Genomic DNA, 12,850 nt, shown 5'->3' with positions numbered 1-12,850 from the left:
TAAATAGAAAAGGAGGAAGGAAAAAGGAGAGAAATTATAATGAAACAAAAAGAGGGGAATAGAGAAGAAAATGTTTAGGAAAGCGGAAAAGAATATAGGAGAAGAGAATTTATAAAGTAAAGGAAAGAGAAAAGAGAAGAAGGAAGAAAAAGAGGAACACAATGGGAAAAAAGAAAAAAAAGAATTATTATATTCCCATATTTTGTTCTCTACGTAGATCTTGTCGTATGAAGGGCCCCTTTATCCACATATTGAACCGCGCAAACTTCTATGGTTCGGATCCATGGACGCTAGGGGGGCTATTGTGTCAGCATTCCCCCCCCCCTACACACATATACCCCCCCCTGGAATGGTCCGAGGGGGGCGCCTGGGAACTCTGAAGGGATAGGTTGTTAGTTGAATTTTAGACGGCTTAGTTATTACATATATACAATATATGCAATATATACAACATATACAACATATATACAACATACATATACAATATATACAATATACAACATATATAAAACATGCATATACAACATAGAGACAACATACACAACATATTGAAGCAACATATTCAACATATAAAGCCAACATATACATCATATGGAGACAATATATACAACATTTAGAGACAACATTTACAACATACAGAGACAACATATACAACATATGAAACAACATATACAGCATTTAGAGACAACATATAAAACATATAGAGACAACATATACAACATATTGGTATAGTTTTGGTTTGCTTTAAAACATTTATGTATTCATGAGACATTTAACCAAACCAAACCATGGGTGTAATGCAAGGAACCAAACCAAACCATGGGTGTAATGCAAGGAACCAAACCAAACCAAGGGTGTAATGCAAGGAACCAAACCAAACCAAGGGTGTAATGCAAGGAACCAAACCAAACCAAGGGTGTAATGCGAGGAAAGTTAATTGTAGTTGCGCATACTCTGAGTATATATTGAAACCAGTTCTCTTTGGGCGGAATTTGTAAACAAGGATAGATGCCTCAGTGTTCGTTTAGTATCCGAGGAGGTTAAAAGCATTAAATTTGATAATTTTGATAATTCACATACTAGTTTCCTATGACCAGAATATTTCATTGATTTTTTATGCGAAAGATGGATCCCATGTCAGGCTGTAACATCCGTCTTGTGTTTACATTACTGCCCAGAGACAGTACACTGCAGTACAAAAGATGTGTACACCTCTGAAATAACTTTCCTTGCATTACATCCTTGAACCATACCAAATAATCATATTTTCTTAAAGTTTGATTTTTTACAACGTGTAATTGAGAAAATATTTTGCAGGGTGAAAAAAAAATCACCTAATTTCAGATAAAGATGCTAATTTCCGATTCACAACGGTACCTTTGAAACCTTTGTTTGATCAAGTATGAATTGGTTATAATTTTGAAAACGGAGTATTTTCAATGTTTCTCAACAAGAGTGACTTGCGCATTTCTTATGTAGGAAAACAAATATTAATTATCAGAATTAAACACTTTTTAAAAACTGACATTATCTTCCATAGTATTGATTAAATAAAGGTTTTAAAGGTTAGCGTTGAAAATCGAACATTGCCATCTTTGAAATTATACATCAAAAATCTTGCATTATATACGCATTATATACGCATTATATACTTATTATAACACGAATTATATACGCATATAAGTGAACGCAAAGAAATATTCAGATATCATTTTTTCTTTCTCCATGTTTACATATATTTTACACAAGTGAGATACTCCCAACATTCGGTTTGTAAATTCGAACAAATTGTAATTTTGTAAATCTTGTGATAGTTAGACATTAAAAGCAAATATACATTAATTTAGACATTAAGAACCTTGATTTTTGATTTAAAACTGATCCATTAAAATTCCTTAACAGTTTTATTTAAGTTCTTTTAACTCTGAGGTTAAATTATGGTTAACCTTTATTCGCATAAAAATGGTGTAAAACATTTTACTGTAAGGTTTAGGGAAATTTTAGAAGCTGTATATAATATCATTAAAAGTATAGTTTGACATAAAAGATAAGTTAAAAAGGCTTAATTATGCCCCCCCTCCCCCCTCCCCCTTCCTGTTCTTGTTTTTGTATCGGATAAATTAATCTTCTCACAGGAAAATTAGAAAAACAACTTAATTCTGAAGCAAATCTTAAAACTATGTTATTCAAATATTATTTTATATTTTAGGAATACCGAGCAAAGCTGTTTTGTGCTTTGCTTCTAAAGGTTTTCCTTTATTGCCCCTAGGGGGGAAAGATTTACATAATATCCCGCTCAAGGAACGGGTTACTCTACTCATTTTCTGATACGGTTATATCTCTGCTACCTGATGGTGCAAAACCATTTATTAAATTTCAAATAAGAACGTTTTAAACTCAAATTTTCCTGCCCCTGTTGCAACTTGATCATGTGAACCTTTAATATTTCAAACTAAGATTATTGGACCTACAGCAGAATTCATAGTTTGAAATATGAATGGTCTACGACATCGGGTTACAAAGATAATGAGATTAGAAAACCAATTGATTTCTTTCTAACCTTTGATAAGGGTTTACTGGTACCGTTGTGAATCGTAAATAGAATGCTTTAAAGTATAAATTACATAAATAACCCCTTGATACATGCAAATACAAGATATTGATGATTGATTTTTTTTTTTTGGGGGGGGGGGAGGGTTCATATCAAGGTTCATAGATTTTCTTGCAAACTATCATGTTTCTTGTATAAACAATTTTATACAAAACATAGCAAGGTATTACCTATACGAAAAGTTACCTATACGAAATGTTACCTATACGAAATGTTACCTATACGAAATGTTACCTATACTAAATGTTACCTATACGAAATGTTACCTATACGAAATTTTACCTATACGAAATGTTACCTATGCGAAATGTTAACGATACGAAATGTTACAAATACAACTAACAAAATGTTACCTTTACGAAAAGTTACTAGTTCAACTAACAAAATGTTACCTATACGAAATGTTACAAGTACAACTAACAAAATGTTACCTAAAAAAATGTTACCAATACAAAGTTACTATACAAAAATGTGCTTTATATACAGGGTGAGTCAAAAAAAAGTGTGATTTGCTGCGCCTGGTGAAATATTGTACCTTTTTTTGTGCAACTCTCCTGTAAGGTGTTTTTTCAATATTTTTTAAAAATTTGTAATTTTTTTGTTACTTCAATGGTCCAAAAAAAATCCGCGAAACTTGTTTTCTTTCAAAATGAAAAGTTCAGAAAAACAAAAATGTTTAAATAAATTGTTTCTATCGAAATCTAAAATTTTAAAAAGATTGAATCACAGAATCTCAGAAAATTTGCAAACATGTAATGAGCAAATTCGCAATTTTCAGTTCTGGTATTATTTTTGCGGAAAAATTGTTTTTCAATGGTTCTTAGGGTTTCGACTGAACAGCGTATATTTAATACTTCAGAATATACTAAGAAGAAAGGAACTATAGAATTTAAATAACTTTTCATTAAAACTTAGACCAGAACTAAAAATTGCGAATTTTCTGTGATTCTTTGCTTCATTCATTAAAAAATTTTAGATTTCGATAGAAATAATTTATATACACATTTTTGCTTTTCTGAACTTTTAATTTTGAGAGAAAAAAAAGGTTCGCGGATTTTCTTTTTTTACTCACCCTGTATAACGTACTTTATGCCTCCAACCATCTTTATAAAAAGATAACAAAAAATGTACATAAATGTTCTTTAAATGTTGTATTTGGTTCAGGTATTTAAAATGAGTTTAAGGACCCATGTGCCCGGATCCCCGCTAAAAACATTGCAGCTAAATAACGGACAGATAAACCCCTCCATCAACCAATCTATCACACTCAAAGATATTAAGGTAATTTTTCTCTAGAGTTCTTGAAGGCGACACATACAGTCGATGTCGTATATATCAATACAATGAAGACGACTTTTTATTTCAATATTTTATTTTTACCAAGCTTTCAAGCAGCATGGATACACAGGAAGGTAGCAAAAAAACGTCTCTTTGTCAACTTGTAAACTTGTAATTTGAAAAAAAAAACTTTTTTAAAATAAAAACTTAAATAGAAAATTTGTCTTTATTATATTGATTTAAACGCCGACCAGTGTAGATCCAGACTGCTGATAAAAGTTACATCAATTTTTAAGACTTGGCCCGCGATGCAAAGATGACAATGCCCGATTCACAATGGTACCCTTTAAAGCGTTTCCTAGTCAAGTATGAACTATTTTTTACACAAGTGACCTACGCTTTTCTACTGCAACGCCAAGAAAGCATTAAAGAATTATCCGAAGTAAACAGTTTTGAACCTAAAAAACTGCAATATCTTCCGCATTATTGATCCGATAAAAGGTTTTAAGGGTACCGTTGTGAGTTGGTCATTATCAGTTGCTGATGCCATCTTTGATATTTCAAACTTTGAAATCTTCAAGATCAAATAATTAAAGTTTAATATATTAAAGCTTTACATAAGCAGGTTGAAAAGATATAAAGATTAGAAAAATAGAGGATGTGGCAATTAATCAGTTTCTTTGTATTGAGAAAATTAATTGATAATATTTTTAATTATGTTATTAATTGTTTAATTATTTTACTAATTACTGTAGAACGTTAATTGTCCAGGGGGGTAAATAATAAGTTGAATATTCCTAAACTTGTCTTAAACAGTTTAATTACTTTCACTCACTCACTCACTCACTCACTCACTCACTCACTCACTCACTCACTCACTCACTCACTCACTAGCTCACTTACTTCCTCATTCACTCAATTACTCTCTCACGCACTCACTCACTCACTCACGCGTAGTCAGTCACTTCCTCACTCACTCGATTACTCACTCACTCACTCACTAACTAGCCGAAGATGAAAAATGCAAGTTCTCGAATGTTGTTTAGGTGACTGCTAAAGCTGACAGCACGGGAATAGAAAATAACGTGCAGGTAAAAAAAAAACCAGGCAATCAGGTCGCTTTGTGCCACGCTTTCTTAAATACTTTAATCACTTAGATCCAGACTGCTTTGAAAGTTTGCATCAATTTTACACGTTACAAAATTTTTGAATAATTCGAATATTTCTGAGACTTTTTTTAGTTCCGGTTGGCCGGAAAACTTCCATTGGATGATATAGGTGTTAGGTTATACAAAAATGTGGGTCCTATCGTTTCAGCCGTTTTGACGTGAAATAAATATAGATTATGAATATCAATAAAATCCTTATATTTGTATCCCCAAAACTGATTTTGATTTGATCATGAATATTGCACAACGAGTTTAAAATTTTCCCTTCAAGCAAATTTTAGGGAAGAAAATGTAAAAAGAAAAGATGATATAAAAACATATTTCAGAGAAACGTTTTTATCAAACATCATCATTCTGTGAAGAAAATGCAAACTCCTACGGTTGCCCGCAGAAACGCCAGGGAGAGAAATAGAGTCAAGGTAAATATTTCATTCCAAAAACATATGTTCATAACCCTGTACGCGCGTTAATTAATCTTACAGGGCCAGGGGTGGGGTTATGAAATTTTATAGAGGTGTGTTCATCAAATTGTATCAGTGTGTGATCATGAAACTATATTATAAGGTGTGTTCATAAAACTGTATAAAGGTTTGTGTTCATGATAATATTCTGAGGTGTGTTCATAAAACCATACAGAGAAGTGTACATAAAAGCATACAGAGGTGTGTTCATAAAACTATACAGAGAAGTGTACATAAAACCGTACAGAGGGGTGTTCATAAAACCATACAGATGATGGTTCAAATAAAACCATTCAGAGAGTTGCTTATACATCCATACAGAAGTGTGTGTTCATAAAAACATACAGAGGAGTATTAATAAAACAAACAGAGGCGTGTTCATAAAACCATACAGAGAGGTGTTCATAAATCCATAGAGAGGGGTATTCATTAACCCCCTTCAGTTGGGTGTTCATAAAAACATACAGAGGGCCGGGTGTTCATAAAACCATACCATATATTAAATAATGTGTTTATGAAACAAAAAAGGGGTTTTCATAACATTACAATGTTTATAAATAATACAGGGCCGCGGTGTGCATTAAACAATATATACGACCTTTCTTCTTTTCTTCTATACGTTCTTCTCTTTTCTCTTTCCTTTTACACGTTCTTCTCTTTTCTCTTTCCTTCTACACGTTCTTCTCTTTTCTCTTATCTTTTTATCTTCTACACGTCCTTCTCTTTTCTCTTTCCTTCTACACGTTCTTCTCTTTTCACTTTCCTTTTACACGTTCTTCTCTTTTCTCTTTCCTTTTACACGTTCTTCTCTTTTCTTTTTCCTTATACACGTTCTTCTCTTTTCTCTTTCCTTCTACACTTTCTTCTCTTTTCTCTTTCATTTTACACGTTCTTCTCTTTTCTCTTTCCTTTTACACGTTCTTCTCTTTTCTCTTTCCTTTTACACGTTCTTCTCTTTTCTCGTTCCTTTTGTACGTTCTTTCTTTTCTTTTTCCTTCTACACGTTCTTCTCTTTTAGATTTCCTTTTACACGTTCTTCTCTTTTCTCTTTACTTCTACACGTTCTTCTCTTTTATTTTTCCTTTTACACGTTCTTCTCTTTTCCCTTTCCTTCTACACGTTCTTCTCTTTTTTTTTGATGCTTTCGATGATTATGTATGATGATTATATATTTCTCTATAAGTGCCAAATTGTTTTTTTTACTTATGAAAATAATTGCTCAATTAGTTACAGTGAAAATCTATAATTTTAGCACTGTGTATATCTAAAGAAATGAAAAAATTGTATATTTTTTTCATTTTTATACCAAAAAAGATTATAAAGATTAATAATAAATAAAGATTATAAGAATAGATACTGGGCTTGATGTTGGATATATCAATAAAGATTTTCTAATATATTTATAATAAACAGTGTAATGTTGTATATAACATACTTACTAAAAACCTACATTGCGGTGTGGGGGGGGGGAGGGTTCTTCCAAACTAACAGTTTTTATTGAAAAATTAACCTATATAATAAAACAAGAAATTCGTATATATATATATATATATATATATATATATATGTTGCCTATAGCCGGCCAAACGGCTGGACTGATTGGGCTGAAATATTTTGTGGACACTCATGGGTGGCCTGGGGGTGTTATAGGTTAAAAAAAATGTTTTCCACGGGCAACGTCGGGCCCTTCAGCTAGTATCTTATAAAATGCAAATCTATTATTTCAAACACAGACAAAAAAGTTCAATCATGAAATTTTTTTATTTTTTAATATTATCAAGTAGTTGTTTTAAACATTATTTCATGTGGTATGGCATGTGAGATTAACAAGGGTACACTTTAAAGTTTTTTTTTCTGATCAAGACTTCATGAGAAATCTATATTTTTCTCTCTAAAAATTGTTTATTTTTAATTGTTTCTTTTTCTTTAAATCATATCCTTTTCAGCAACAATTTGGAGAAAATTGTCAAAAATGAACACTTTTCAATCAAGATTAAGGACAATATGTTCCATGATATGATTTATGTTTTTTTTCTAGGTGGTGAATTCAGGATTTGATGTTCTCAAACATCATGTTCCTCATCTTAAATCTAAAGTTAGCAAAGTGGAAACATTAAAGGCAGCAGTCGACTATATTAGGTAAATGCACGAATAATCAATCAAATAATCCGCCAAAAAATGTAACCATTGGCACAAAGTTTTTAACCTTTTTTAATATATTTTTTTCTTTTAATAAAACAAAATTTTGAATTTTGTTGTACAGAGCTTTGAAAGAGATGCTTGGAGAAGAAGATGATTTTGTACCCTCAGGACCAATTCTAATAGGAGACAATGAAAGCTTAGGTAAAAATGAAGATTTTGATTTTTTTCTGTCAGAACCGATTTTTTAGAGGAAACAAATTTGAAATAATTTGAAAAGTGTTATTTCCTCATTATTTTTTCATTATTTTTATACAGAATTCTTATTGGGATTACGATTAATAGAAAGGCCGAAGATGACAATCAATCCATTTTTTTATTTCGGTTAACCATCGAGAAGATAAATGTCGAATTTATTTATTTTTAGATGACGATGCCTCCAACTTTTCTGAATTGGCGGATTCCAGTTTTTCGCCAAGCAATTCCCTCACCTCTTCAACTGATATACAGGTAATTTGAAATCAAATTGCAGATTTCTCAAAAAAATTTGCAAAATCTTATTAAATTTACTTATGAACTGTTATTAATCCTAACTTGAGTCTATAAACAGTCGTCTTCCTTTTCCACAGTTTTCTGAGTTCCATGCCTGTATTCTGAAAACAACTTTTTATATTTTCATTTCTCAAACAACTTTGGCCACACAGTTATTGATTCTAATAATATGATAGTGCGTCATTTGATGTTTGTTCATTTCATAGATTAATAACAACACAGATGTCGTCTTTCCAAGATTTAAGGGTGTTTCGTGCAGAAGAAGCCCAAAAAAGTTACATGCATGCCGCGTTGAATTATAAGACAGAGTGAGAGCATGCCTCAGGGTTATTATTAACGAAAAACCTCTAAATCGTGAAAAAGCAACATCTAGTTTTCTATCTGTATTGTTATTAATCTATGGTTCTTATCTATTCATCTATCCATCTATCCCTGCAGTATTAAAATAATTAGATTTTGGTTCCTGCATTCTGGGTTTTATTAAGTTTTAGGTTTATAAGCCAGTATAATGTGGAAGGAAATACAGAAAGAGGGGGGGGGGGGTATTTTTAAAAATGGAAAAAAAAACTTCTTTAGAATAAAACTATTTATAATAACTTGAGTTTCGTAATTGTTTCAGAAAGTGTTTTTGACAACTAGAGATTTAAATAATATAATTATGTAGATATTTTGCTCGTATTTTTGTAGCATATTGCCGTATCAAATAAATTTGAAATTCTAAGGAACAAGACCTTTTTATCAGAGACATAAATTGAAACAAAAATTCTATTCTCAGCTCATTATAAAACTGAGTTTTTTTTACAATTAACGTAGAGAAGAAAAACAAGGCTATAATCCATTAACAAATTCTTTTGTTTGAAGTTACTTTCATCAAATTGCAACCTGAGCTGAAAACTTTAAAATGGTGGATAATGAGATCAATGCTTGATCTCTTCTTCTGAATTTCAAAATTATTTATTTAATGCAGAATCCCGAACACCCAATCAGAAAATGGGAAATTTAGAATTTTTCGGGCCTTTAAATTTGAGAACTCTAATTGGACGGAATCTGTACTAGGATATTAAAAACGAAAGAAAAATATTGGATTAAGCAAGAAATTAAAAGTGTCCACATTGGATATTCAGATTAAACTGATCGGTTAAGGGTATCCAATTCTAATTAGTCCCCCGCTCTAATCTTCTGGACATGTTAGATATTTTGACATGAGTTCTGCAAGATATTCAAGTTTAAACTATCTAATAATTTTTTTTTTAAATCCCGTTTTCGAACTTTTTTTTTAAGGATGTGACCCTTCATCCCATGGTGTATCAACTCCCTCCCTCCTCATCAATCCTCTACTCATCCCCATCCTCCATTCCTTCCATCTCATCCCCGCTCTACCAGTCATCCATGGTCTCATCCCCGAATACGGAGAAAATTTCATCCAGTTTCCTAATCCCACCAGAGTATCAGAAAGAAGGTTAGACAATTTTATCAATTTTTAAACTGTGCTTAAAGGGACTGTGTGTGTAATTTCAAGTCACCCTCTATGCACAGAAAGCAATTCCCGATTTATAACGGTACCCTTGGAGCCTTAATCAGATCAAAAATGTGGAAGATACCGTCGTTTTTCTGACTCAAAAACTGTTTATTTCCGGGAGTTTTTCCATTGCTTGCCACAAACAAGGAATGGGCCAGTAACTTTCGCAGTAACCCGCAAATGAAAATTAACATAAATATCTAATTCATACTTGATATTAGACAAGACTTTCAAGGCTACCCTTCTTTAGGTGGAAGGTTACTTGAAATTACGCTTACAGTCCCTTTACAGGGACTACTGTCGACGTCATTACGAGTAACCTATATATATACATAGCGTCCCATATCAAATATTGGATTATCTCCAATGTTCATGCATGGAATGTTGTATTTTCTTAATGCAAATTTTCAAAATGATTAATTCTTTTTTTAAATTTCTGATTTCACTCTTAGAAATCAAAATTCAGAGGTATATCACGATCCAATATGATATGAGACACCCTACAGATCTCCTTTATTTTTTTTAAATTACAAGGAGAATATTATTATTGTTTTAGAATTGATTATTTGTTTTGCGTTTAAAAAGCGATTTGCGGATTTTTGTAATAGAGACAAGCATAGGAGTTGGCAGAATTAAACTATTTTGAAAATGTTAAAACGACAATTTCTTTAACATTATCACAAAGATTTGATTACCAGTCATTTTTATAAAAGTTTACAGGGTACTAACAACTTAAATTAAAGATTACGTTCGCAATTCCTTTAATTTTGAATCTCTAATTCTTTAACAGGAAAACACAGAAAGTTTTAAAACATGAATTAAAATGATTATTTATTTATTCACCGCGGGGGAATCATTTGAATAAAACACTAGGTTTTACAATTTTAATAATTATAAAATTTACAGACTAGAAAATGTTTTGATAAAACAAATTCATAGAAACCATTTAGCTAAATTTCCTTATTCTTCTTTTTATTATTCGTTATCATGTTTTAACCTTTAAAAAACGTTCGATTTGCCTTAAAAAGAAATTATAGAAATTAAAAAGTTTTTATTTGAGTTTAAATGATGTTTTTTTGGTCATCCAGGGTTACCCACAAAATATGAGTATTATAAGACAACTGTAGGGAATAAACTTTTTTCTTCAATATCTGGTTTGCAGCTATATATCCACTTAATTGTATTTTTGATAGATTTACTAAAAGAGATTTAAATAAAATTTTTGATCAGTAGAAATGCAAATCCGTCATAAAATTGTCATATTTAAAGAGTTCAAGGTAGGTCGTCATTAAAGCACAATGTACAAAGATAAAGTATGCTGCTTCATACTTTATCTTTGTACATTGTTCTCTTAATTAACTAATTCTACCGTATACATGTTTTATTAGTTTGTCTATGAATTATTTTATAATTACAGGGGAAATTACTTTATTAAAGACAGGGAAAATTACTTTATTGAAATTTTATATTTAGTTCTGAAAACCTTTAATTTATTCATCATAAAAGAGTTTTGATGAGTTTCCATAAAAGTTAGATTAAAAATGTTCTATAACGTGTGATATATTATTTATTCAGATGCCGAATTTAAATAATTTGAGCCTCGTCTTAAAGATGGGACGTGACTCAAACATGGTTGGTTCCACTTAAAATTGTATTCAGTGTTTTGATATATGAGCCGGCGCTAACGGTTTTTGGCGGTTCAGCGACGCGGTTCAAATTCTTTAAATTCGGCCTCCGATTAATTTTATATATAAGATAATATTATCTAAATACAATCCTAAACATTTTGAACTACGTCTGTTACATCTTTCATAACTCAAAGTTTGAAATTTCAAAAGTTTATTTCCGCTCAATCACATTCATTGAAATTTGGTGAATTTCTAAAAGTTTAAATTTGTTTGAAGTGAAAAAAATGATTCAGTTCCACATTTTTTTTATAATCCTTATTTATTTTTTATGTACCAGACCTTTGATGTTTTAAACTATGAATTCTGCAATATCAAAAATTTTGAAATCCAAATTTTACACCACATGGTCGCAAAGTTGTAGGGATTGGAAATAAGAGAAATCTATAATTTTTTATTTCTGTTAATCTTTAGGGGAAACAATTCGCTTGCCATCTATAGCTGCTCCCTCTTGGTGGCCGCAGATGCCAACTTCATCTGATAATAAAGAATAAAATAGGTAAATATATATATATGTATAAATTTAGCTAGTCTTTCTGTCTGTTTGTATCCAAAAACGTCGAAACGGCTTAATTGATCGGGTCGTGCCTAATTTTGGTAATTTCCTAAAATTTCATGGTTATCATATATATCACATGGATATCATTGGTCAGGTGGCCGCAGTGCCCAGCCCCCCCGCTTGTCCTAGCCGTGGCGCTCGGCCCCCTAGCCTGTCCTAGCCGCAGTGCTCCCCCCTTAGTCTGTCCTAGCCGCAGCGCTCGGCCCAGAAATAGCCTGAACCTAACCTAACCCTAAAATAAAAAGAAATAATAATAATTTTGCTGAAAAACAAGTGTTCATGTAATTACTGATATGAAATTAATCTGAATTAATTAGATTTAAAAAATGGCAAAAAATAGTGTTCATTTGTACAATGTTACAGTGGTGCCTTTAAAACCGCCATTTTTTTCATCGTTTTCCGATAAACATACTTTCGCGAATTTGTCTGGTTAAATTTGTGGATTTTCATAAATCTTAAATTTCAACAATTTCTTTTCAATTAAATTTTTCATCCATATAGCTTCCCTGGGTCATACGAGTTGCTACAAAAAATTTGGACTGGATTCGTTTTGCCGTTTAATAGAAACAATATATATAGAAAAATAAAATTATATAAATGAAATATTTTTAAGATTTATTTTAAAAAGTTTCGATATCGATTTACATTAATAAATAGTCATAACTTAAACGATTATTCATCGTTTAATTATTTTTTTTTTCAGCTGGATTGGTCAGATGTTTACTTGTAGATGAAATAAACCAGTTCTTGTTTGTAAACAGTAGAGGCTAGTCACCTTGCCGTACGTTAGGCCAGGTTTACCAGTGAAGATAATTTATTTAAAAGTGAAAAATGAAAATAAACATTTTAAAAAATCATGGAACACCGATAGTAGTAC

The 12,850-nt window shown here is 31.4% G+C and overlaps 1 protein-coding gene across 1 annotated transcript; it reads left to right on the top strand.

Annotated features, from left to right (window-relative positions):
- The first annotated feature begins 3,779 nt into the window (after positions 1–3,779).
- Positions 3,780–12,828, top strand: LOC111715114 (achaete-scute complex protein T4). Its single transcript, XM_023490380.1, has 9 exons — positions 3,780–3,892; positions 4,936–4,980; positions 5,385–5,477; positions 7,558–7,658; positions 7,783–7,862; positions 8,086–8,168; positions 9,492–9,669; positions 11,829–11,913; positions 12,677–12,828. The coding sequence occupies exons 1-8, from the start codon at positions 3,785–3,787 to the stop codon at positions 11,906–11,908; spliced, it is 768 nt and encodes a 255-aa protein (XP_023346148.1). The 5' UTR covers positions 3,780–3,784; the 3' UTR covers positions 11,909–11,913; positions 12,677–12,828.
- The last annotated feature ends 22 nt before the right edge of the window (positions 12,829–12,850 follow it).

This window comes from Eurytemora carolleeae, unplaced genomic scaffold, assembly GCF_000591075.1.
Source record: "Eurytemora carolleeae unplaced genomic scaffold, Eaff_2.0 scaffold98, whole genome shotgun sequence".
Lineage (NCBI taxonomy): Eukaryota > Metazoa > Arthropoda > Copepoda > Calanoida > Temoridae > Eurytemora > Eurytemora carolleeae.
This window is presented reverse-complemented; position numbering and strand designations above follow the sequence as displayed.

What these genes read in the sequence shown, in the direction of transcription:
- LOC111715114 (XM_023490380.1), top strand. Translation starts at nt 3,785, where the DNA reads ATGAGTTTAAGGACCCATGTGCCCGGATCCCCGCTAAAAACATTGCAG. An exon ending in AGGAGACAATGAAAGCTTAG is followed by an intron (nt 7,863 to 8,085) that starts GTAAAAATGAAG and finishes ATTTATTTTTAG; the next exon opens with ATGACGATGCCTCCAACTTT. An exon ending in CCTCTTCAACTGATATACAG is followed by an intron (nt 8,169 to 9,491) that starts GTAATTTGAAAT and finishes TTTTTTTTTAAG; the next exon opens with GATGTGACCCTTCATCCCAT.